At 39.1% G+C, this 25,930-nt stretch overlaps 1 protein-coding gene across 1 annotated transcript in view; it reads right to left on the reverse strand.

Annotated features, from left to right (window-relative positions):
- LOC106873592 (host cell factor 2) overlaps positions 1 to 24,696 on the reverse strand; it is a 73,682-nt gene extending 48,986 nt beyond the window's left edge. The window contains exon 1 of the mRNA XM_089350137.1: positions 24,472 to 24,696. Coding sequence (XP_089206263.1) covers positions 24,472 to 24,631 — 160 coding nt within the window. The 5' untranslated portion in view covers positions 24,632 to 24,696. The remainder of the gene's footprint in view (positions 1 to 24,471) is intronic.
- Positions 24,697 to 25,930: the final 1,234 nt, after the last annotated feature.

Here is a 25,930-nt window from a genome sequence, read left to right on the forward strand (position 1 = left end):
ATCTAAAACTTGATTTATACAAAGAAAATGTTGAATTAAATGCCTAAATAGGTTCTTCATACCTCATATATTTAATTATATCTGATTTAATAGCAGCCAGTAGTTGGACATATTGGAAGATCACTAATTCATAGTAAAAAAAAAAAAAAAGCTTGACCTATTTAAAGGTCTGGTATTCTCATTCCGAATTTAAACCTGAGGTTGGGATGAGGTCAACTATATAGTAGTTTTTATAGCCATGTCAAGTTTCCAAATCTCTCCCTCCCATTCTTTTTCGTTCAAACTATAGTAACCTAGCAAAATAACATTAGCCAAGCCTACATCCACTTAGTTTGCTTTGAACCACATCTGTGGATGGAGCTTGAATAAAGTTGCATGGAATGCTAACCTGTCAGAAGTAGTTGGATGCAAATGCAATTGCTAGTTTTCTATGCCACAGAAATGTACCTCGGACAAATTTAAACCAGTATATGCTGTATAGGGATTGGTTGTAAGTGCCCTCTTGCCTCTTGTTTATCATAGTCCTCCAAGCTATAACAGAGGAATTTAAGACTGGCTGCCCTTGGGAGCTCCTCTATGCTGATGACCCTGTTCTTATTGCTGAATCACAACCAAAACTAGAAGAAATTTCAGTATGGAAGCAAGGACAGGAATCAAAGGGTCTTAGAGTTAATTTAGCAAAAACCAAAGGCTTGATAAGTAAAAAAACAGACAAGTCACAGATCCCTTCAGGGAGATATATGATATGTAGAAAAGGTGTCAGGAGAAACTCCATATGTATCCAGTGCAAGCTATAGACACATAAAAGGTGCAGCGGTATCACTGGAAGATTAACAGAGAAAGTAGATTTTACACGTAGCAGATGTGCAGGTACATTAAACACCAAGAATGTACTAAAAATAGACCCCCTCAAATGTTAGGAGGAATCCTTATTAGTAGACATTTTCTCTTACTTAGGTGACCAATTTCGTAGTGGTGAAGGTTATTCCAAAAGCATAGTTGCTAGAATAAAAATAGGCTGGGAAAAGTTCAGAGAGCTACTTTGTCAGTAACAAAGGGCCTCTCCCTCAGAGTGAAAGGCAGATTGTACAATACATGTGTACCAACAGCTGTGCTACATGGCAGTTAGACATGGGCTGTGACTACTGAGGATATACAAAAGCTTGAAAGAAATGATGCCGGTATGTTCTGCTGGATGGGTAATGCCAGTGTGCATATACGACAGAGAGCGATTTGAGAGAAAAATTGAGTAAACGAAGCATCATATACATACAGGGGAAAATACTGCCCTGGTAATGGTCATGTAATGCACATGAACAAAGACAGTTGTATGAAGAGGTGCCAATCAGTATGTGGAGGAAACATGTGGAATGGGTAAACCCAGGAAGACGTGGAATGAAGTGGTGAGAAAGGATCTTCAGACATTGGGTTTTGCAGGGGACCAAGACTCTTGGTAGTTTGCTGTGTTTGAGAAGACACGTCAAGCTAAGTAAAAGCATGGTTGCCTGCATCCCTCTCCAGATGAGTGTTCCTAATTTTGTGGGCTCATGGGGTGCTGGTGCCACATAAAAGCACCCAGCACACTGTAAAGTGGTTGTCATTATGAAGAGCTTCTAGCCATAGAAACCATGCCAAAACAGATATGGAACCTGGCCAGCTCCTGTCAAACCGTCCAACCCATGCCAGCATGGAAAATAGATGTTAAATGATGATGATGATGATTGACTGTAGAAACAAAGAATATACAGATGTACTAATCCCCATATTCATTGTAATTGTTTTGGATATACACTTGGTAAAATATTTGTAATACAGCAAAGTGAACCCAGGGTTTACCCATCAGATGAATTACAGTGGAATTGCTCACCTTAAGTAATTCTAGGTGCTCCTTTCAACTTAATGCAGTTAGTTGGAACCCAGATTATAATTGAGTGCTCGTATAGTACCTACCTGTATAAGTTATCCCTACCTATTCATCACTCACACACGCGTGTGTGTGTGTGTGTGCGTATTAGGAAGGCATTCAGCTGTAGAAATCATGTCAAAAATGACAGTAAAACTTGGCAGTTTTCTGGTTTGTCAGCTCTTAACAAACGGTCCAACCTATGTTGGCATGGAAAATGGACATTTAACGACGATGATGAATAAACACGCATACATACAATGGGATTTCTATGCTTTCTGCCACCAAATCTGCCCAAATCATTGCTCAGTCTGAAACTGAACTTAAAGCTACATGGTTCTAAAGCCAACAAGTACATTCTTTACAAGTTGCAAAACCAGTCATTAAATAAGTGGTGAATTACATGCATGGTGTATATTATAACTTTCACAGATCAAGATTTCAATGGTAAACGATACAAGTGCAATTTTCTGGAACATTTGGTTCCAAAGCCTTTTTGGATTACTAATTTTTCTGAACCAGGGTTGGTCACCTCACTCTAAATTAAACAATCAAATTCCTTTAATTAAATGAAATACAAATACTTGTACGTTAGTATAAATGATAATTAATACTGCACTGTGCAAGATATCAGTAAACAAGTCTGGAAGTCACAGGAATTTGAAGTAATTGCTTCTAAAGTAGTATCTCCAGACAATCAGTGTCCAGGAAATTTCCGTTGTTCCTGTATTAAGCTCAAAGGGAGACAATTAAAACAAAACAATTCAATGCTTTAAAATTGAAAATAATACAAGAGGCAAAATATCTGACCTTTAGCAAAGAGACAATTTCAGATATATTTTGGTTTTGGAGTAAAGACTGTTTGCCAACATAACATAGCAGTCCTGGTTTAGGACGAATGTTGCTGTAATTTAGCCCCAGGAGACATTGTTTCCAGCTGGCTATACAACACGATCTGTGTCATTATACTTTTGAACATGTCTCCTGGGTCTAAATTACAGCAACATTCATCCTAAACCAGGACTGCCATGTTATGTTGGCAAACAATCTTTACTCCAAAGTACTGTTGCTGAATATCTCTCATTGTGAGATTTCATCATCGTTTAACGTCTGCTTTCCATGCTAGCATGGGTTGGACGATTTGACTGAGGACTGGTGAACCAGATGGCTGCACCAGGCTCCAATCTGTTCTGGCAGAATTTCTACAGCTGGATGCCCTTCCTAACACCAACCACTCTGAGAGGGTAGTGGGTGCTTTTATGTGCCACCGGCATGAGGGCCAGTCATGCAGCACTGGCAACGGCCACGCACAAATGGTGTTTTTTACGTGCCACATGCACAGGAGCCAGTCCAGCGGCACTGGCAACGACCTCGCTCGAATGATTTTCTAACATGCCAGTAAGGTGACGCTGGTAATGATTACGCTCAAATGGTGCTATTTACGTGCCACTAGCACGGAAGCCAGACAGCTGCTCTGGCAATGATCATGCTTGGACAGTGCTGTTAGTGCTTGTAATTTTTTAATGTTTTGGTCTTATTAGATGTCCTCAGTGATTCAGGGAATTATACTCTCTTCTGGAATTGGGAGAAGACTGAATCAATATTGTGCACTGAAATTTGATGTTGTAGAACACCAAGGCAAACTGTCAAAAGATCAGCAAAGCGAATAAGAAGAATAATCTATTACTTGCAAACAAATTCAAATATTGTTACAAATTGTACTGTTGGAATCAGTAATGGCCAAGGTTAATTAAAATTAGCTCAGGTTTGTCAAACATAGCAGGGAACATTACAACATACTTTAATGCAACAATTTAAATGTTAATACCCAAAATTCTTACAGACCTACTTCCAAGCATTTTACATTTACTTTTTTCTGTTTTGATGTTTTTGCATCAATCTTTTTCTTGAGATGAAACAAAACCAATTCAATCTCCTGTACTACAACCTAGTTAGGAATTATTTATATTTCAATGAGCAGTGGCTCCCAATGTTGTTTTGGTTTTGTTGTTGTTGGATGTGTGTCAACTTTACAAGAAAAATAGCATCTCTGAGATGTATCTTCAATCTCAAATGGAAATGCAGAATATTCAATGAACATTTCATTGTAAATAATATTTCTGGTCATTGGAATGGTGCTTGGTGCTTCTACATCTGTAGTTGACAGTAAAACATACAGATGTGCCCAGGAGTAAATATTTTATGCCTGAAATATAATTAAATCATTTGTAGGGTTTACAACTTGCTGACCATCATTACAAAGGGAAGCGTACTGGAAACCGTTGATGAAAATGTCAATGACTTAAATGGTATTAACTAAACTCTGAATGTGAGGACTTACGTTTCTAAGCGTTTCATAGAGTTCAGTGAGTGAATGAGTGAGTGTGTGTGTGTGTGTGTGTGTGTGTGTGTGCACGTGCATATCATCGTTTTAAAGTCCACATTTCCATGCTTGCATGATCAGCCGAAAACTTCATAGACTGACCGAGATACTCTCATGGAATGTGATCAAATGAGGTTTATTTTTCAACATAGTCCTCTTTGTAGTTTACACACTTCTTTCCATTGGTGCTGAGTGCTTGGACCCCATTGCTGAAGAATCTTTCATCCTGTTGATCAACAGTAGAGTCATCAACAGTAGATACGGCATCAGCATCACTGAGATACTAGTTCCTAACCAAGTGTTTTCGTCATGCTTGGGGGACGGACGATAGTCAGATGGGGTCAAATCAGGAGAATAATGATGGTGATCAACCAGTTCAAAGGTACAGTCATGCATAGCAGCCACTGAAACAAAAGATGTGCTGGTGCACTGTCCTGATGAAACAAGACCCATTTCATCAGTTTTCCTGAGCATTTGGTCTTAATAGCCTTCTATAACAGCTTCAGCTAGTTGGCACAGTACTAAAACAAACTGTGAGAAAGCTGCTACAAAGACACCATTAAGGGCTTTTATGGACGACATCACTCTACTATTGGAAAGTAGAGAAGCAGCAGAGGGAACGTTAGAGCGGTTGGATGAACTGATAGAATGGGCAAGAATGAAATTCAAAGCCAAAAAATCTCGAAGCGTGGCTTTCGTGAAAGGAGTGCAAGGAGAAGTGAAATTCAGGAGAGGAGGTGAAGACATACCAACGGTGAAAGAACAACCAGTAAAGGGTCTCGGCAGATGGTATAGAGACTTATTAAATGATAAGAAGCAAGGGAAAGAGACACACGAGTTAGTAGAACAAGGGTTAAAGGCAATTGACAGAACAACACTGCCGAGAAAATTCAAATGTTGGATACTGCAATTTGGACTGTACCCAAGGATAATGTGGCCATTGCAAATGTACGAAATAGCCTCAAGTAGAGTAGAAAGGATAGAACAAAGATGCAGTGTGTTTATCAGAAAATGGCTTGGTCTGCCGAAACCACTGAATACAACTGCACTATATGGAAAACCCGTGCTGCAACTTCCAATAGCATCGATCACCGAAGAATATAAAGCAGGAAAGGCGAGGACAGTAATGATGCTAAGGTATTCAAAAGATCAGAACATCCGAGAAAACCCTCCAAAGGTACGAACAGGGAGGAAATGGAATGCGGAAGAGACAGTAAACAGGGCGATTGGAATACTAAGACACGCCGATATAGTCGGAGCAACGCAAGAAGCAAGAGCCGGCCTAGGGACGCACAATTTCAGGCTATTTTGCATGAGCAGTATAAAAGAGATGAAAGAGGCAGTGGTGCACGAAGTGAGAAAGGAGGAAGAAGAAAGTCGGAATGTACATTTGGTGCAATGTAGTCAACAGGGGCAGTGCCTGAGATGGGAGGAATACGTGGTCAGTCGCAGAATCTTTGGGCTTGGGAACAAGCAAGAATATCCTTCCTGATCAAGTCTAACTTCGACGTTCTACCCTCACCGGCGAACTTAGTCCGATGGAACATAAAAACAACCGATGAATGTGGATGCGGAGAGAGAGCGACCATGAGACATGTTCTGTCAAGCTGCAGACTAGCACTAGAACGGTATACATGGCGCCATAATCAAGTCCTCGGCGTCATAAGCGCAGCACTCAAGAAGATCGAGGGATACAATAGGGGAGAGTACCCCAAAGTGGAAAAACGCAGGAAAATATACTTCCAGAAGGAGGGAAAAGGACATAAGATCAGGCCTCCAAACAAAATATACGAGACAGACGAAAGATGGAAAGGATACTGGGATCTGGCCACGGATTTGGGAAGTCTAGCAATTTTTCCACTTATAAAAACGACAAAAAGACCAGACTTAGTCATACGGAACACAGAACGGAGAATAGGAATCTTGCTAGAACTGACAGTACCATGGGAAGAAAACATCGACAATGCAGAGAAACGAAAGGAGAAGAGATATGAAAAACTAATCGAAGAGTGCAGAGAACAGGGATGGACTGTCGAGTACTACCATCTGGCAGTGGGGGTTAGAGGCTTCATTGAAAGAAAAATGACAACGCTATTCAAGAGAAGATTTGCGTTTTCAAACTCGGAACTTAGAAAACTGATAAGGAGGATACAGGAGGCGGTCGAAAAAGCCAGCTTCTATATATGGCTGAAGCGGGAAGACCGAATATGGCTTGAAAGTCATAACATGCCTAGGTGAGACAGGCTGACAGTGAAGTGGCTTTGCTGATTGACAGGTGACGGTCTCGGTTAGAGCATGCGTGGGCTAAGATTACGCGCCCTCCATTATCAGTTAAAGTTTAGACAGTGCCACATGACAACTTGCTGGGGCAGCCTGCTGGAGCCTAGCAGCAGATATAAAAAGGGGAATTTGACAAGAAAATCAGTCGGACGCTGACACTCGTTGATGCTGCATTGAAGAGGCCAAGGAATAGAAGAAAGAAGACATGCACCCAACACCCGAGCTGAAGACACCTCCGAAAGGTGGGGCCCCGCCACGTCAAAATGGTAGAGGAGTAGGGGCCGAAACCGGACATGGTTCCTCCTGATGATGTTTTGAGCTAACTGGATCCTATAAAGGAGCTGTTGTGGTAGCAGACTACGAAACATGGTTGAAATTCCTGTAGAAAAGACTTTGATACTAACAGGGAAATAACCATGCTCAATATGCATAAAAGGAACAGGCATAGAAGCTCTATATAATGTATTCAATGTGAACTAGGGGTTTTCAAGAGGGATATTGGGGATCACAGATAGGCCGACAGTGAAATAAGACATATGTAGTTGAGAGAGAAGACTGGTTAGCACTAAGAGCATTAGTAGGTTCCATAAAGTTAGGTGATAGCTTGTTACCAAGGTAACCAGATCAGCGGTAGGAGGGCGTATTGGAAGCATAGTGACTAGAATAAGGATAGAATGGTAAATGCTGAGGAAGCTTTTTCTTCTTTTGGCAATATCAGGCTTCTGTCTTTGAGCAAAGAATAGATTGTACATTGCTTGAGTGCAAAGTTGCAAGGTAATGAGATGTTAGCACTGAATGCAAAAGATGTGTGATAGATGGAGACAAATAAATAAATAAAGCAAGTATACTCTGCTGAATGCATGGAGCATCAACATGGAAGAGATGGACTGAAATATAAGAGGAATGAGTTGTAGTGTGAAGAGCAAAGACTGTGTGTAGATGGTAAGAAATGGATAAAAGAATGCCAGGAATTGCAGGTGGAAGGAAACTTAGGAAGAGTACAATAGTGGTGAGGAACACAACAAATAATGAGAAGCTGTGTTGGTAAGGACCCATCTAACTCATGCCAGCATGGAAAAACAGATATAAAAATGATGATGATGATGATGATGATACTAGAACTGCATTTCTAAATAAAGGAAAAGTTAATTATATTTTTATTCTAGTCTGTCAATTTATGTGAAGGAGTGTGGCCTAGTGGTTAGGGTGTTGCACTCACAATCATCAGATTGTGGGTTCGATTCCTTGACCAAAACACTTCATTTCACATTACTCTAGTGCTATGTAGGGACTGGCATGTTAAAAAATAAACCTAACATTTCCTCTGCATGTCATAAAAGGTGACTAACAAAGGTTGAGGTAGGATTTGCATTCCCACCTTATTAAACCCTCACCAGCAATGACTACCCAAATAAGAGCCATGGGTTGAAGGATTATTGCCTCAGTGGTGCAAAAGTGTCATTCACCAGGAGTGGCAAATCACTAATAAACGGTGGATGCAGTGACACACTGTTACAGTGTATTCCCCCATATTACTTCCTGTCCAACAGAACGAAATTTTTCAATGTGTGAAATTTTGATGGATTTGAAATATTTTTACATATTTTAAGATTCAAAATTTTTGTTACAATAACTGTCATTAATCTGGTGTTTAGAGCATAATATGAAATTGTGATTAAGGTTTTGATTTAAATGATCTTAATCACTTTGTTACTATTTTATGCCACCCTTGCTTCAATTATTTTTGAAGATAACGAAAAATTTACAGAAATAACATAAAAAAGCATTAACAGTTAATATAGGTTCCTTCTTAAAACAACAAAAAACACTACATTTAATGTTGTAAAAAAAAAAAAGAAAAGAAAAGAAAGAAAGAAAGCCAAAACTGTTTTCTTGTGATTCTATATTCAGATTTATCTGATAATTTTAGGAAATCAACCTCAAAATGGGTGGCACCTGTTGTCAGGCACATGGAATGAAACAAGCTGAGCAATATGTAATGTCATTTTTAATGCATAACACCACTTCTAAACAGTTCTATATTTAAGAGATGAGGAATTATTTACATTATTTACATTTGTCGGATATTTGTCCTCATCTTGTTTGTTGTTAACACAACGTTTCGGCTGATATACCCTCCAGCCTTCGTCAGGTGTCTTGGGGAAATTTCGAACCTGGGTTCTCATTCCTAACGATGTTACTATTATTATATCATTATTATTATTATTACTATTATTAATCAGGTCGCTGCCGTGAATCGAACTCGGAACCTTGGGGTTAGTAGCCCGCGCTCTTAACCACGAGCTACTAACCCCAAGGTTCCGAGTTCGATTCACGGCAGCGACCTGATTAATAATAGTAATAATAATAATAATATAATAATAGTAACATCGTTAGGAATGAGAACCCAGGTTCGAAATTTCCCCAAGACACCTGACGAAGGCTGGAGGGTATATCAGCCGAAACGATGTGTTAACAACAAACAAGATGAGGACGAATATCCGTCAAATGTAAATAATGTACCACTTCTAAAACTTTCATTTTGTTCTAATTAGTCTCCCACCTACTTGTTGATGGCCAAAACTTCATAACCACAATGAACTACAGAAAATTATTTCCGGTGGTTCAGTGTAGATGGGGTGTGTATGGGGGGAGGGGGCTGTACTATCATGGTGCTCTGAGACCAGTGAGATTGATGCGGTTGATGTTTATAAACAACTGCAATATAAGCAAAGAAGAAAAAAAAATCCCAAACAAGATTTTAGTGGGATGGATGTCCTGGGGAGGTAGGGCTATATATAGTAGATTATGCAGGGCAAGGAGTGATAGGGGTAGAAACATTAGAGTTGGGTAAGTTTGAGTTGATACAAGACTAATCTGCTATATGGAATAGAAGCCCCACTGTTGTATTAGAATGAGGAAACATGGCTGCCTTAGGGTCAGTCTGGGAGATGCAGAGAGTAAAGTCTAGAGATTAAGGAGACTGTTTTAGGATCCATTATTCATGGAGGCAGGGCAGGTTCAGTATAAGGTGTATAGACTGTATGTGGGGGAAACATGGCTGAAAAAAGGTCTTGAATGAATGCAATGTTGGAAGTAAAGGCAAGTAGGTTGTTGACTGGGAATGAGTAAAACTGAACCTCTGATAGACTGGATCAGAGAGAAACCTTAATGGTGGGAGAGAGAGAGAGAAACAATATTGAAGAATATGGTTAGGAATGGAACGTACTATGAAGAGATTTTCAAAGATTGATGGGTTTAATAAGTTCCAGAGTGAACTGTCTGAGGACCATGGGGTCAGAGATGGCCAGAAGTGTTCTCATTGGTTTGAAGTGGATGGCAGTGTATTCACGGCAAGCATGTAATATGGAGTTTGGCTATGTAGAGAAGGAAAATGGTGGGGATGTTTTATGTCATGTGTGCAATTGGATACAAAGCAAGCAGTAAATGTGAATGTTTCTCTGCTTACTGAATCATCACAAGAAAGAAAGGAGGCAGAGAAGAATACTGTAAAGTTGATGTAGACCCTTTAGGTCAAGGGGATAGGAGGACCAGCAGCAGGGATTTGGTGTTATGTGTTTAGGGATGTGGGAAAAACTTGTCTAAGAGGATGGTTTCAGTCATCTGCTTAGTTTCTCTGATGGTGAAGAACATGCACTTCCAGGGTTGGTTAGGATGGAACTAGCATAGCTCATACCATTCAGCTAGCTTGAAATATGTGGGTCAAGGTGGGGCTGTTTAGGAGGTAATGTATAATGGGTTGGCATAAGGCTGTGGCTGGACAACTGAGAAGACAGATGCAGAGGTTAGGGTTTTCTAGAAGCTGAGTGTGGGGCTGAGAAAGCAACCAAGAGTCTCTTATTTGGAGTGTTTGTGTGTGAAAGGAATGGCACTCATTAGGAGGACAAAGTGTGAATTGAAGAAAATTCAGTTTCTGTCCCAGTGGCATCAAGTAAGGGGCATGAGAGTGAGAAAGAAGGATTGTAAATGTTGAAGTCACTGAGGATACAGGCTCAACTGATTCAAGAGATATGCGCAAACTGTTGGTGACAGTTGGGGAGTCCAGGGAGACAGTTTGAATGAGAGTAACTCGAGTCCTTGTTTTTGATATCCAGGACAGAGAAGAGTGAGTGGTAGAGAAAAAATAATGGAAGTATAGATAGACATTTCATATTTCAGAGAAGTTTGAGAGTAAGTTATAGCCTTGACATAAGAGATGGATTTTTAGGATTGAGAGATCTCTCTTGAAAAGGAGTGTGTGTAGGATATAATGTATGGTACGTAGGTAGAACTTTGTCCATGAATATTAAAAAAAAGGGAGGACTGACCTGAGGATTGAACAGTACTTTGACCAATATCTCATTCGTTCATATTACTTGGTTTGTTTTCTTTGTGAACAGAGTGAAGAATACAAGGCCCCAGTAGCTCTATCCCTGCAAGTGACCTAGTTGGATGTTGGTGGCACTGGGTCACTAACCTATACTTGGTAAGACAGTGGGGAAGAGAATACTGAGCTGTGACTCACAAGATCCTCACTCTCGCTGGCAACGAACCTCCACTAAGAAATCTTTTCTGTCAGTATGTTGAGAGAAGGTTGTAACATCTTGATGAAGCTCAGTTCAAGTGCCTTGTAACAGAAGGATTTCTACTAAAGGCACACAAGAGCCCTGACAGACGAGAGCCATAAGGTTGTATTTAACTAGGTAACACATTGGGCTGATCAGCCAAAACAAAAATTTAAAGATATGGTAAATGATGTATGTTGTGTCACTGAGACTCCCTAATTACTCCTAAGATGGTTTCTGGATACATTCACCAATAGTTCACAGAAAGTGTGGCTCATAGACCTGTTATCTTCAAATCATTCTTGAGCTGGTTTGCTGATTGTAAATCTACACCCAAACTGAAAGAGAATGAGGTGGTTGAAGTATTCATCTAAACCATTTAATGTGTATGCAACAGATCATGTTTCTGTTTGTCTGCCACCTTAATTAATCACATCACTAATTTCAGTAAGAACTAGCAAAGAACATTTAAGTAGGCCACTGACAGAAGAAGGTATCTAAAGCTAACTCAAAGAGGGACTACCCTGCCAGACAATACAAACAGGTAAAAAGTAATTTTATAGATCTATAGTGTCTATGGTAGTTTACATGGTACAACAATTCATGGTTTTAGGTTTCAATTTTACACTAATAATTTCTACTCTATTATAGAGCAGGTTATTCACAGTAGAACAAAGTAAAATCAAATATATTAACAATTCATTTCAATTAGAAAGAAGGAAATACAAAGTTTTATTCAGTGACTGCTGAGGCCTAAATAATTTACCATTGTTAGTGGAGAAGAGAACCACTTCAATAGAACATGTGGGAGTAGTTATACAAATGAGAAATAAGAAGCTCTCTGTAGGCAAAACAGAACAGTGAGTAGCATCATTTTGTTTATTTAATATTTTAGGATCTTTTTTTTTTTTTTTGAAAATTAGTATCCACTTTATCATTTTGTATAAGCACCAAGAAATCTGATAAAGCTATATAATAACTGTACATATGCTATACTTTTGATGATAACCATGGTGGCAAAAGTATACTTCCAAAGGTACCTGTCATAAATTTCTAATTCGGCACAAGGCCAGTTGATTATAGCAGCTCCAATGCTCAGCTTCTACTGATTTTATCAACCCTGAAAAGATGAAAAGCTAAGTTGACTCCTGCAAAATTGGAACTCAAATATAATGAGTGGGAAGAAATACTGCAAAGCATTTTTTCAGACATTGTAATAATTCTGCGAACTTGCCACCTTAATAATAATAATAATCCTTTTTGCTATAGGCACAGACCTGAAAATTTGGGGAAGGGTTAGGGTTAGCCAATTACATCAACTCCAGTACATTTTTTTCTACTCTAGGCACAAGCCCTGAAACTTTTTGGGGAGGGGGAGGGGCAGTCGATTAGATCAACCCCAGTACACAACTGGTACTGAACGGATAAAAGGCAAAGTTGACCTTGGCGGAATTTGAACTCGTAATGTAAAGACAATGAAATGCGATGGTTTCAGTTTCATTTTAAAATACAAAATAAAGACATTTTGTCTTCCAGCATTTGAACTTGCTGTATAGTAATATCACTAATCTGTACCATTCAAACATATTAGGTTTCATGTAAATAACAATGAAACCCTTAAAAACTGAAGTATAAAAATGTGCTCGACTTGTTTGCACCCCCCCCCCCCCCACCCTCCAACCTTTCTTTAAAATCTTCCAAATCACTAATGTACACTTCAGAGCATGAATTACAAAAAAATATATCCTTATTGCCTACGAAAATAGGAAATTGTATGAATTAACATGAATCTTTTATTTGTTTCAGTTGTTAGGCTGCAGCTATGCAGGAGCACTGCTTTGATTTAACAAACCAACCCCAAGACCCTTGTTTTTAAAAAAAACTTTCTACTTATTTTACCAGTTTCTTTTTGTCAAACTGTAACGAGGGACAAAAACATAAAGGTATATATATATATATATATATATATATATATATATATATATATATATATATTTATGTGCCAGAAGGGAAGCTAGGCGACAGGTTTATTTAGCCAGAGGGGAAGCAGATAAGAAAAGATTTGCCAATGTTCTGCGCCGTGAGGACCAAAGACTCGAGGTATTTCGTGTTGCAAGACAGTGTAGGAGAGAGAATAGTGATGTTGTAGGAGAGAAATGTGTTCGCATGGATGATGGTAAGCTTGCACTAAATGAGGCTGCAAAGAAAGAGGTCTGGAGATGCCACTACGATAGATTGCTTAATAAAGAGAATGAATGGGAGAAAGAGAGCCTGCCCTATGTCGACCCAACAGAGGGACCAGCTATCCGAGTTGATAGTACCAGGGTAGATAAAGCAATTAAGAGTATGAAGACAGGGAAAGCCCCCGGCCCATCAGGAATCACTGCAGAGATGCTCAAAATATCTGGCAGTGTTGGCTACAGCCTAGTCACCCGTATTACGAACCAGGTGATACACGAAGGAGTCATACCCAATGACTGGTGTAGCAGCACCATAGTCAACTGCTACAAAGGTAAAGGTGACGCTTTAGATACAAAAAATTACAGAGGCATCAAGCTGTTAGATCAGGTTATGAAAGTTACGGAGAGGGTCATAGCCCAACTAATTAGGGAGCGAATCAATTCAGATGAGATGCAATTTGGGTTCGTGCCAGGTAAAAGCACTACGGATGCCATATTTCTAGTAAGACAGCTGCAGGAGAAACATCTAGCCAAGGATAAACCTCTGTACCTGGCTTTCGTTGACATGGAGAAAGCCTTTGACAGGGTCCCCCGATCCCTTATCTGGTGGTCAATGAGGAAACTTGGGATAGAAGAATGGTTAGTGAGAGCTGTGCGAGCCATGTACAGAGATGCTGCCAGTAAGGTGAGGGTTGGAAATGAGTACAGCAATGAATTCCGGGTAGAGGTAGAAGTCCACCAATGTTCCGTCCTCAGCCCCCTCCTATTTATCATAGTCCTCCAGGCAATCACAGAGGAGTTCAAGACAGGTTGCCCCTGGGCACACAAACCCCTTCAGGTAGATGGCCCTGCTCAGTATGTAGAAAAGGAGTAGGTAGTAACTCTATAAGATGTACCCGGTGCAAGCTATGGACACATAAGAGGTGCAGCAACATCAAAGGCAGGTTAACTAGCAAGTTAGTTTTTGTATGTGGCAGATGTTCAGGTGCAATAAAGACTGGAAACAAACAGGAAACAACTTCTATCTCATTCCAGGGTGAAAAACTAGAAGTAGTCGATAGCTTCCGCTATCTGGGTGACCAAGTTAGTAGTGGGGGTGGGTGCGCTGAAAGTGTAGCTGCTAGAATAAGAATAGCCTGGGCAAAGTTTAGAGAGCTCTTACCTCTGCTGGCGACAAAGGGACTCTCACTCAGAGTAAAAGGCAGACTGTATGACGCATGTGTACGAACAGCCATGCTACATGGCAGTGAAACATGGGTTGTAACTGCTGAGGACATGCGTAAGCTCGCAAGGAATGAAGCCAGCATGCTCCGTTGGATGTGTAATGTCAATGTGAATACCCGTCAGAGTGTAAGTATCTTGAGAGAAAAGCTGAACATTAGAAGCATCAGTTGTGGTGTCCAAGAGAGACGATTGCGCTGGTATGGACATGTGGTGAGAATGGATGAGGATAGCTGCGTGAAAAGGTGCCACACCCTAACAGTTGAGGGAACCCGTGGAAGAGGTAGGCCCAGGAAGACCTGGGCTGAGGTGGTGAGGCAAGATCTTCGTACATTGGGCCTCACCGAGGCGATGACTACTGACCGAGACCTTTAGAAATGTGCTGTGCGTGAGAAGACCCGGCAAGCCAAGTGAGATCATTGCCAGTGCCCCTGGACTGGCTCTTGTGCGGGTGGCACATAAAAGACACCATTTTGAGCATGGCCGTTGCCAGTACCGCCTGACTGGCCTTCGTAGGATTTTCGAGCAAGATCGTTGCCAGTGCCCCTGGACTGGCTCTTGTGCGGGTGGCACATAAAAGACACCATTTCGAGTGTGGCCGTTGCCAGTATCGCCTGACTGGCCTTCGTGCGGGTGACACGTAAAAGCACCTACTACACTCTGAGTGGTTGGTGTTAGGAAGGGCATCCAGCCGTAGAAACTCTGCCAAATTTAGATTGGAGCCTGGTGTTGCCATCCAGTTTCACCAGTCCTCAGTCAAATCGTCCAACCCATGCTAGCATGGAAAGCGGACGTTAAACGATGATGATGATGATGAGATATATATATATATACTAGCAGAAATACTCGGCTTTGCCCGGGTTAAAGAGTATAACGAAATCTAAAAACGCCGTCTAGACTACGCAACCCTCAACTGTTAGTAGCTACGATACCATATTTCTACATTAATAACTCTCCAATCCATGCCAGCATGGAACATAGACATTAAGTGGAATGCCAGTCTCTCATCTGGAAAGGCCTTGAAATCAATGTTACCAACTGGGGACTACTACAGTATCGAAATGTGTGGGGACTATATGTGTCGCAGTGGTAATAAAAAGACTCAAAGGAGGTCTGCAACGAAATAATTTTACTCATCACTTTGCAAGTGAATCAGTGGAGGCAAAGATGAGTTTCATTTACTTGACAATTTATGCACCACATTGCAGAAATCACAATGTAAGTATATCTGAAAGGATAGTCTTACACTGTTGTACCGTTGAATTACAAATAATGCTCATCTGTTATGTTCGGGTGACCCTATAGCTACCAATGGTACAACTGTATTCGTCTTTGCTTAGGAAAAATGACTAAATTGTGGGTGTGAAGTCCCCATGAAAGGGTCTTTGTAACTTCTAAGAAGAAAAAATTTTAGAAATATTACTTTATTTGTGTGTAATCTGTATGGTTAAAATTTCATCAACATCAAAAATATATGAATTTTCATGGGGGTTATGGCCATTATGCATAGAATATAATTTCCAAATTTCTTAAAGATCCATTCAATACTTTTGACGTAGTTTTGGATAAGAAAACAAATGACTAATGTGTGTGTTTGTGTGCATATATATGTGTGTGTGTATGGGTGTATATATGTATAGATATCTGTATGCATTTATATATGTGTACATATTAGATGTACACCTATATATATACATCTACACATATGTATACATATACATGTATGCATATAGATCTATATCTATATATATATCTATACATATACGTGTACATATACATCTGTCTCTGTGTATATATATATATATCATCATCATCATCATCGTTTAACGTCCGCTTTCCATGCTAGCATGGGTTGGACGATTTGACTGAGGACTGGTGAAACCGGATGGCAACACCAGGCTCCAGTCTAATTTGGCAGAGTTTCTACAGCTGGATGCCCTTCCTAACGCCAACCACTCAGAGAGTGTAGTGGGTGCTTTTACGTGTCACCCGCACGAAAACGGCCACGCTCGAAATGGTGTCTTTTATGTGCCACCCGCACAAGCCAGTCCAGGGGCACTGGCAACGATCTCGCTCGAAAATCCTACGGGAGCCAGTCAGGCGGTACTGGCAACGGCCACGCTCAAAATGGTGCATCTCATGTGCCACCCGCACAAGAACCAGTCCAGGGGCACTGGCAACGATCTTACTTGGCTTGCCGGGTCTTCTCACGCACAGCACATTTCCAAAGGTCTCGGTCAGTAGTCATCGCCTCGGTGAGGCCCAATGTACGAAGGTCTTGCCTCACCACCTCAGCCCAGGTCTTCCTGGGCCTACCTCTTCCACGGGTTCCCTCAACTGTTAGGGTGTGGCACTTTTTCACGCAGCTATCCTCATCCATTCTCACCACATGTCCATACCAGCGCAATCGTCTCTCTTGCACGCCACAACTGATGCTTCTAATGTTCAGCTTTTCTCTCAAGATACTTACACTCTGACGGGTATTCACATTGACATTACACATCCAACGGAGCATACTGGCTTCATTCCTTGCGAGCTTACGTATGTCCTCAGCAGTTACAGCCCATGTTTCACTGCCATGTAGCATGGCTGTTCGTACGCATGCGTCATACAGTCTGCCTTTTACTCTGAGTGAGAGTCCCTTTGTCGCCAGCAGGGGTAAGAGCTCTCTAAACTTTGCCCAGGCTATTCTTATTCTAGCAGCTACACTTTCAGCGCACCCACCCCCACTACTAACTTGGTCGCCCAAATAGCGGAAGCTATCGACTACCTCTAGTTTTTCACCCTGGAATGAGATAGAAGTTGTTTCCTGTTTGTTTACAGTCTTTATTGCACCTGAACATCTGCCACAAACAAAAACTAACTTGCTAGTTAACCTGCCTTTGATGTTGCTGCACCTCTTATGTGTCCATAGCTTGCACCGGGTACATCTTATAGAGTTACTACCTACTCCTTTTCTACATACTGAGCAGGGCCATCTACCTGAAGGGGTTTGTGTTTTATCTACCTTCCTACTTATTAGGATTTTGGTTTTAGCTAGGTTGACTCTAAGGCCCTTCAGTTCTAGACCTTGCTTCCACACCTGAAACTTCTCCTCTAGTTCTGATAGTGACTCTGCAATTAGGGCAAAGTCATCAGCATAGAGGAGCTCACACACCATTAAAGCGAAAGTATCTGTCATTGCAGTATCGAAATGTGATTGTTTCAGTTAGTGGAATAGTTTCATTTTTAAAGTGAAAGTATTTGACATGAGTGTTTTTGTTTCACTTTTGACACGTAATACTTAAATAGTGGAGCAGATATTATGTTGCCGTGGGCTCGAACTCTGCAAGAAGTTAAAAATTTTTTTTGACTAAAACACAACCGGAACCCTAAGTAAGACATGTGTAAAATTTGAATGAAATTGGTTGTGTAGTTCTCGAGTTTTAGGGAAACACACAGACAGACACACATTCTCATTTTTATATATATAGATATATATATATACACACACACACACAGAAGCTTCTTTCACTTTCAATCTACCACATCCACTCAAACCCAGAAATATGTGGTTCATACCACAGAGCCATGCCTGCAACTATGAGCATATTTTATGAAAAATTTCTGGTATAACATTCTGTTCACCCACACAAAATTAACCTTGTAAATTAAAAAAGAAAAAAAAAAACAAAACAGTTGCTTTGACACTGGTATGTAATGGTTGAGACTGGTTTAAAGTTTTATCAGTAAAATGAAGGTATTTTACAATTGATGATGATATATAAACTCAATCCTTTAATGAGTGTTACTTCATCCAACTAGTTTCCCCATCTCACAATATCTCTTCAATATTAGCTGCCCCAACCTCTTTTAGCCAGCCTCTAGTCTTCATCCTCTAACATCTCATCACTAAGCTTCATCTCTTTGGAAACAGTAAATAATAAAAGTATATTACTGTTAAATGAAGAGAGAAACAAAACAAACAAAACAATGAAAGAATATATTTTATCAAAGCAATTATTTATTGTTTCAGGAGTGAAGCTCATCTTTTAATGGTTTCAGCCAAGGGCCATGCTGGAGCACCACAATTACTGTGATTGCTAGTCATTTTTAACTCACTTCTCCAAACCTTTCACCAGATTTCGTTCTGGCGAAGCAGTGAGCTGTACAAAGCTGCCCTTCTTTGTATTTCTTGCTGTGGGTTCATCTGGCATATCTGACTAAATTTATTTAAATGTTCTCTGAACATATCCACACCTACACCTTGCAGGCCTTGAGGCTTTTAGACAAGGTATTGAAATTTCAGCTTTCGTTTTTGTTAAACTTTGTCCACTTGTTGTTAGGTTGTTGCACTCAAGATTGTAAAATCATCGTTTCAATTACTGGAGGAAGCAAATGAATTCTGTTCTTGAGCAAAACAATTCATTTCACGCTGCCCTGATCCACTCAGCTGTAAATCAGTTCCAACAATGACTGGGAAGTTAATCCTGTGATGGACTGGCACCCCATTCTGTGAGGGTTAGGGTTGTAATGTCACTTAATCATACATCATGAAATATGAAAACAGAGTCAAGCTCTGCTATTATGAGTCTTGAGTAAGTCTGCTTGTTGTTTATGTAGAAATAGATTAGTGAACAGCACAATAAAATGATTTACAAACACTCGACATTTGTGCTTATTAAAAAGACACCATGTTCTTCAAATATTGTTAATAAATCAAAATGTAAAAAGGACTAAATGGTAGCCCAAACCTTCTGGTGTAACGAATTTGGCACTTTATAATGGTTGTACTTTAATAGAATCTACCTGCTTGGCTCAGAATTGAGTGCAGAAAAGGTGGTCCTTGTTAAGACTACACCCACACCCCTCTGTACCCTACCACTCTACTATCTACTGTATTAGCCAGCCGCTGTAATTAATAAAAGCAGAACTTGTTACTATATACATGATCATTTCTGTTCTGCTATCCTTCATTACTATGCATCTCTTCTTACTCATAATAAGTAACCTTCACTTACCCCATCTACCACCTATGACTACTGCCATCTCTAACTTCTTTCCAGTTACTCCCACCTACCCTTATACAATGCAGGGTATCCATGTATCTTCTCTATAGCAAGAACCTGTGCTTGTTTCACTGTTATACTTCAGCCTCCCTATACCTGGCAAAAACTGCCACCTCTGTCTCAGATATACCCTTCTGTACTCTTCCTGTCTTGGAAGTTTGTAAAAGCACCCAGTACATTGTAAAGTCATTGGTGTTATGAAGGACATCCAGCTATGGAAATCATGCTGAAGCTCAATGTGACCCTAGAGGCTATCAGATCTTCCTGTCAAATCATCAAGCCCATGCCAGCATAGAACATGGATGTTAAATGACAAAGATTATGACTCACTCCCTCTCGTAACTTTTACCCCTACACCTTGATCCTCCTGTCACCATGGGCTTTCTAGTCCTCCACATTACCTTGAAGGTGCACTCTTGCTTTTCAGAACTATCATATCCTTATCTCTCAAGTAGATGGAGTATTTCCCCATCTACTTGATAATGATGATGATCATCATCATCATCGTTTAACGTCCGCTTTCCATGCTAGCATGGGTTGGACGATTTGACTGAGGACTGGTGAAACCAGATGGCAACACCAGGCTCCAGTCTGATTTGGCAGAGTTTCTACAGCTGGATGCCCTTCCTAACGCCAACCATAGACCTGTTTTTTTTTTATCATACTTTAACCTCCCAATCCATCACCCAAAGCCATCCTCCTTTCTTCTATTTTCCTTCTATGGCATAGGAGCTCTTTAGTCTTGCAATTTATGAAGCAACCCACCACCACTGCTGGTGTCGAGGAAAAGCATGAAAAGCAGACCTAAAATCATGATGGATAAATATTCCTGTATATATTTTACTGAAAAACAACAAAAACACCAGTATAAATTAAATTTAATAATGATTGGCCTAAAATTAAACAATGAATACATCAAGTTGTTACATGTAAGTTGAGGAGTTTTATTTTAAAATGTAAACATGTACCATATTTGATGGCACATAAGGCAAACATTTTTCAAAAAAGTCTGGAGAGAGAGAGAGGAGCACCACTGGTTCCATATGCAAAACTGGGCATATATATATATATATATATATATATATTATATATTTATTTATTACCACTGAGTGTAAAAACTAAATATATTATGAATTTCATAAAAAACTATTCTTGTATCACCTAAAATTTTCCCCTCAGAATAACTTGAATAATAAAGTGTATTAAAATCAGGATTAATTAATAGAAATTGAAACTTGAAGAATGATATAGAACTAAATTATTTTATTGCATTAGAGAGAGAGAGAGAGAGAGAAAAAAGAAAGACAAAATTGCAGTTTAGCTTTGGCCCAGGGTTAGGAGTTTAGTGATGATAGAGTCAGGTCAATTTAATTGATTCCAGTACTTATTTTATTGACTGATGAAAGGCAAAATATCAACTCCAGATTTTAATCTCTAAATGTAGAGATGTAACAGGATGACATCTCAAGGTATTTTGGTTTCCATTCTACAAACTGTCGACCATCACAATTCCTATCAGCACAATACTACATTTTTGAGGACACATTGAGGACAACAGCCTCCCACCAACCACAGAAACCCCCGAAATCATCACAGGTGCTGCATTCCTCTTCTATAGTCATATGAAATACTAACGACCACATAATCTAATTATACAGCTGCAAGTAATTCTTTTCTGTCAATTCACTGACAGGCATCAAGAATTCCATATCCATCCAATCTGCATGTTGACAACTTTTTTTTAGATCTCAAACTCTCGAAGGTAGGATTTGTTTACTAATCACTCAAATATTCTCAGTTGGGAGATTACTGTATTTATATTTTATATGAAGAACATTCCCCTGGGATATTTTCCCAGGTATTGGCTCTCATGGCTTCTGATTTTAACTGATTGGAAGTGTTATCATGTACATGTTTTGTCTTGGGATAAAAGATGGGCTACAACAAATATTCTGCTCAATGCCACAGATTTGCTTGTCAGTTGTTTGACCTTAACCAGTTGAGCAAGTCCCTTGGTGGCTGACGATATGTGCATCTCTGATAATGAGCAGGAGTAGAGGAGCATCATGGCCATGTGTTGAGAGGAATTCTTTGGAGTTTGAATAATTCACTTCTGGAAACATGGGTGTTTCATTCAACATCCTTAAACAACTCTTATTCAGGGACCTTTTGAGTGGGATGGGCTACTCGACCTGAAGAAAATTTAAACTGGGTCCCACCTGCATGTGCTTGGTGTAACCTTATCAGACGGGTAGTCATGGTGGGTATACTGGGCTTCGTATATTTTACTCCAGTGTCACTTTGGAATGCAATGCTCTCTCACTCAATAATAATAATAATCCTTTCTACCAGAGGCACAAGGCCTGAAATTCTGGGGAAGGAGGCTAGTCGATCACATCGATCCTGAAGGATGAAAGGCGGACGAAGTGTCACTAAGTATTTTGTCTGGTATGTTAATGGTTTCAAATTTTAGCACAAGGCCAGTAGTTTCAGAGGGAGGGTTTTAATCGATTAAATCAACCGTAGTACTTGACTGGTACTTTATCGATCACATACGATGAAAGACAAAGTTAATTTATAAAAAAATATATTATAAATCTAAGGAGAGCTAATCAGCAACAGAATGACGCCAGTCTGTAGAGCAAAGACTATCTTTCGTTATTCCATTAACAAAAAAAAAAAAGTTTAAATTCTCTATCAGATACAATTTGAGTCATTTGAGCTAGAACTTTCAAAATAAAATTAAAAAGGTATATCTCATGCAAGAGACATGACAAGCAATGGAGGGAAATGTGCTGCGATTTATATTCATTTTAGATGAAGTAGTTGAAAATTAAATATATCTGGAAGTGGATAATAAAACAATATCAATGATGAGATGGATCTGTTGTTACTTAGCCCAGACCAGTTTTGATCTAACAAAACTATGATTAAAGGTGTTCCAGTCATGATCATCCCTATTTTTTCACATAAATATTATCTTAAACTACATTATGCATTGACTTTCTTATTTTTAATACGTCAGTGTGATTTGAGGGGAAATTTGGCTGCTATTTCTAGCAAGCTGGCAACAGTATAGAGGCTCCTTACTGGCTTCGAGAGGAACCAGCTAGTTACAGTTCACCAAGTACCAGTAATACACTGGTATATATTTGTATATGTATGAAGAAAAGTAAACATTCTACTTTACATCCAAGGCTAACAATTTGAAATTCATCTCGAATATGTAAACTTGCTAATTATATTTGGAAGTCTTAACATCAAATTGCGAAGAGAAAATAATATAGAACAACAATAAATCTAAAAATAAGATGGCTACGACTGTAACGCCTTTGTATCATAAGTTTGCTGTCAAAGCGAAGCACTCACTGGAACAGTAATAAATGGTAAATGTTTCAATAAATATTGCCATTGTGTCGATGTGAAGAATATGTATCCCCTGGCAATCAAGGAGGAACATTAGCATAATGTATTAGGAGAGTTCCACTACAAAGGGAGACAAATCCAATGACACAATGTCACCACCGAAGTAAATAAACAAGGCAGTCCATCGCTGAACCATGAAAAAAAAATTACAATCATTTCCAGTTTGAGAAACCGAAAGGAAAAAACAAAAAGAAAAAACGTCTTTAACAAACAAAAACGATTACAAAAACTGCCGAATTCAAAGAAGATTGTGTAAAAAAAATAGGAAAAACTTTTTTTAATGTTAACCGCTCAGGAAATACGAGGAAAATGTGTTTCTGAAATTCACAGTGAATGCATTAGAGAAAAATGCAGTCATATAAAATGTTCAATGAAGATAGCAGTATCGCAAAACTACTGGACTGGTTTAAATACACACACACACTCTCTCTCTATAAATGTGTGTGTGTGTGTGTGCAGCTACCAGTAAGCAATGCAATAGATTGCATTAAGAACTATAATCATAAATATCAATTCTCCACAAAAATAATTTTATCCGTCTATTAAAAAAAAATTATAATGATGAAAATAAGAGGCAAGATGTTTGTTTGCATTAAACTATATACGCGTATGTGAGTGAGTGACATACACACAATGTGATATATATATATATATATAAAACGTATGAGTGTGTGTATATATATATATATACACACACAATAAGCCATAGTGATAGTAATAATGATGGCGTTAGTCGCCATGTTTAGAGAGGATGAATCTCATGGTGCCGCCAACAATGACATTTATTTTAACATTATTAAACCATCACATACTCCAATGGCAACTAACACAGTAGTATAGAAGTAAACTGTTAAAACAGAAAGAAAATCAAATTTGATAAGACGGTCAGACGAGCATTTAAGGTTTATTTACAAATCAACGCACATCATCATTGGGCGCCGCCATCTTGAAAAAGTAGCGTCTCGTCACGTTGAAATAAGGAGACATGACAACAGAAGCAGCTTGTTGGTGAGTAACAAGCGAAATAAAGAGGACAGGATAGCAAGAAAACAACTGACAAGTTTATCCGTGTAAATTACAAATGTTAATAACAACAAAAATAAGGAGTATGACAATAAACGAGTAACCGGCGACATCGGTGTCTTTGGCGTCGGTTCCAACAGCAAAACAAACGCCAATTCGACATGGCTTTGAAAAAAACCCAAAAAACTTGTACAGATAATAATTCCATTTAACTAGACACTAGACTATATTTTCTAAAGAAGAGAGTAATTGGGATTGAAATTTTAAGACTAATACAAGAAATCGAAGATTTCTGTGGCGCCAAAACTCTTCAACATCAATAACAAAAAGTCGCCATTTTGTAGGGGGAATCATTTGTAAAGGGAGGCAGGAAAATCATTGATTGAAGGGAGGGGGGGATGGCACCACCACCAACATTTTTTGTCTGCTACAATCAACTTACCTGTATTGTAGACGTGGAGTTCGTCCACAATTCCTTCGTTGCCACCACCAAATACAACCATAAGATCTTTGATCGCCACAGCTCGATGTCCATGTCGTGGCCTGGGACATGGCCCCGCCGTATTGGTAACTCGCTTCCACTTCAATATGGGTGCCGCCATATTGAAGTTACCCACAATGCTAACCAATAAGGGGGGGGGGAGATTGGCGTAAATGCCCGGACGTAAAAACAAAAAATCGTAAGATCACGTGAGCTAGCGTTTACCTCATTTCATCAAGTTTCCAAAATTGACATTACAATTTTATGATAGATAATAGATTATTTTTACATAATTATAAAATTGGATAAGAAACAACTCGATTTTTCAATAGTTATCGATATAATTGCACATTTTTCCTTCTTCCGGTATCTAAGATAATATTACGACCAGCATGCATTGCATCAATATATCCGACAAGTAAGGACTTGTTAATTTGACGCTGGTTTCTATTTATTTATATAATTTCATTTTTTTTTTCAAATGTAATATATTTCCAGCTGTCTGTTATATTTAAATAAATATATATTTTAAGTGAACTGATAGCTCTTTTGCGTGAATGACAGAAATATTTTCCTTTCAATAATTCAACCAATTAAAATCCAGCTTTAGTGATATTTTCAGACACACCCTCCCAAACGTAAACAAGAGAAAGCCCGCTTATTTCTAAAGCAACGTTTGGTAAGGATGACTACTTCTCCCCGCCGCCCTCATTTATGATTTTACTTTTGATTACAGTAGTAAACATTAATATCTATGCTGTTGACAACCATGAAAAATGATTTTCGACCGAAAGTTTATTTTTACTGGAGATATTAACTTAAGCGGCACAATTCGAGACGAGGAAAGTCGACTGGTTAGAAATAGCAGCCAAAAAATTAAGGACAAATTATATAATGAATTTTTAAATGCCCTTAAAGAGATAGGATGTTCATAGCTGGAACATCTCAGATGTTCCCGATCAAGAAGCATCAGCAGAAGCTAAACAATAACATTGATATTATGAGTCGTCGAAGCAGGAAGTTTCGGCAGTCACTCGAGCCGCTAGAAATAACAGGCAAATCTCCCTTACGTCACATTTTACTGTTAAAAAGACGGAAGTGCACCTTGAATAATTGGTAGAGGTGTAACATACATACTCCGCCCCTTTTTTGATTTAAAAAAATATATTTCCTACGTAATCCCACGTTTTCGGTAACACATTCAGATTTTGCATAAAAATCGGTAGAATCAGGATTTCAAAATTTAAATTCTACCTTCCTTTTTTTTTTTTTCATTTTTATCAGAAAATTTTTTGTTTGGATTCCCTTCAAGTTTGTAGATTATTTATTTTATTTATTTATTTATTCCATATAAGTACTTTCCCCATATATCATCAGCCTTCATGCTCGAAACAGCAGCCAAATTTACGTTGTTTTTCAT

Source organism: Octopus bimaculoides, chromosome 4 (assembly GCF_046866305.1).
Source record: "Octopus bimaculoides isolate indiv1 chromosome 4, ASM4686630v1, whole genome shotgun sequence".
NCBI classification, from domain to species: Eukaryota; Metazoa; Mollusca; class Cephalopoda; order Octopoda; family Octopodidae; genus Octopus; species Octopus bimaculoides.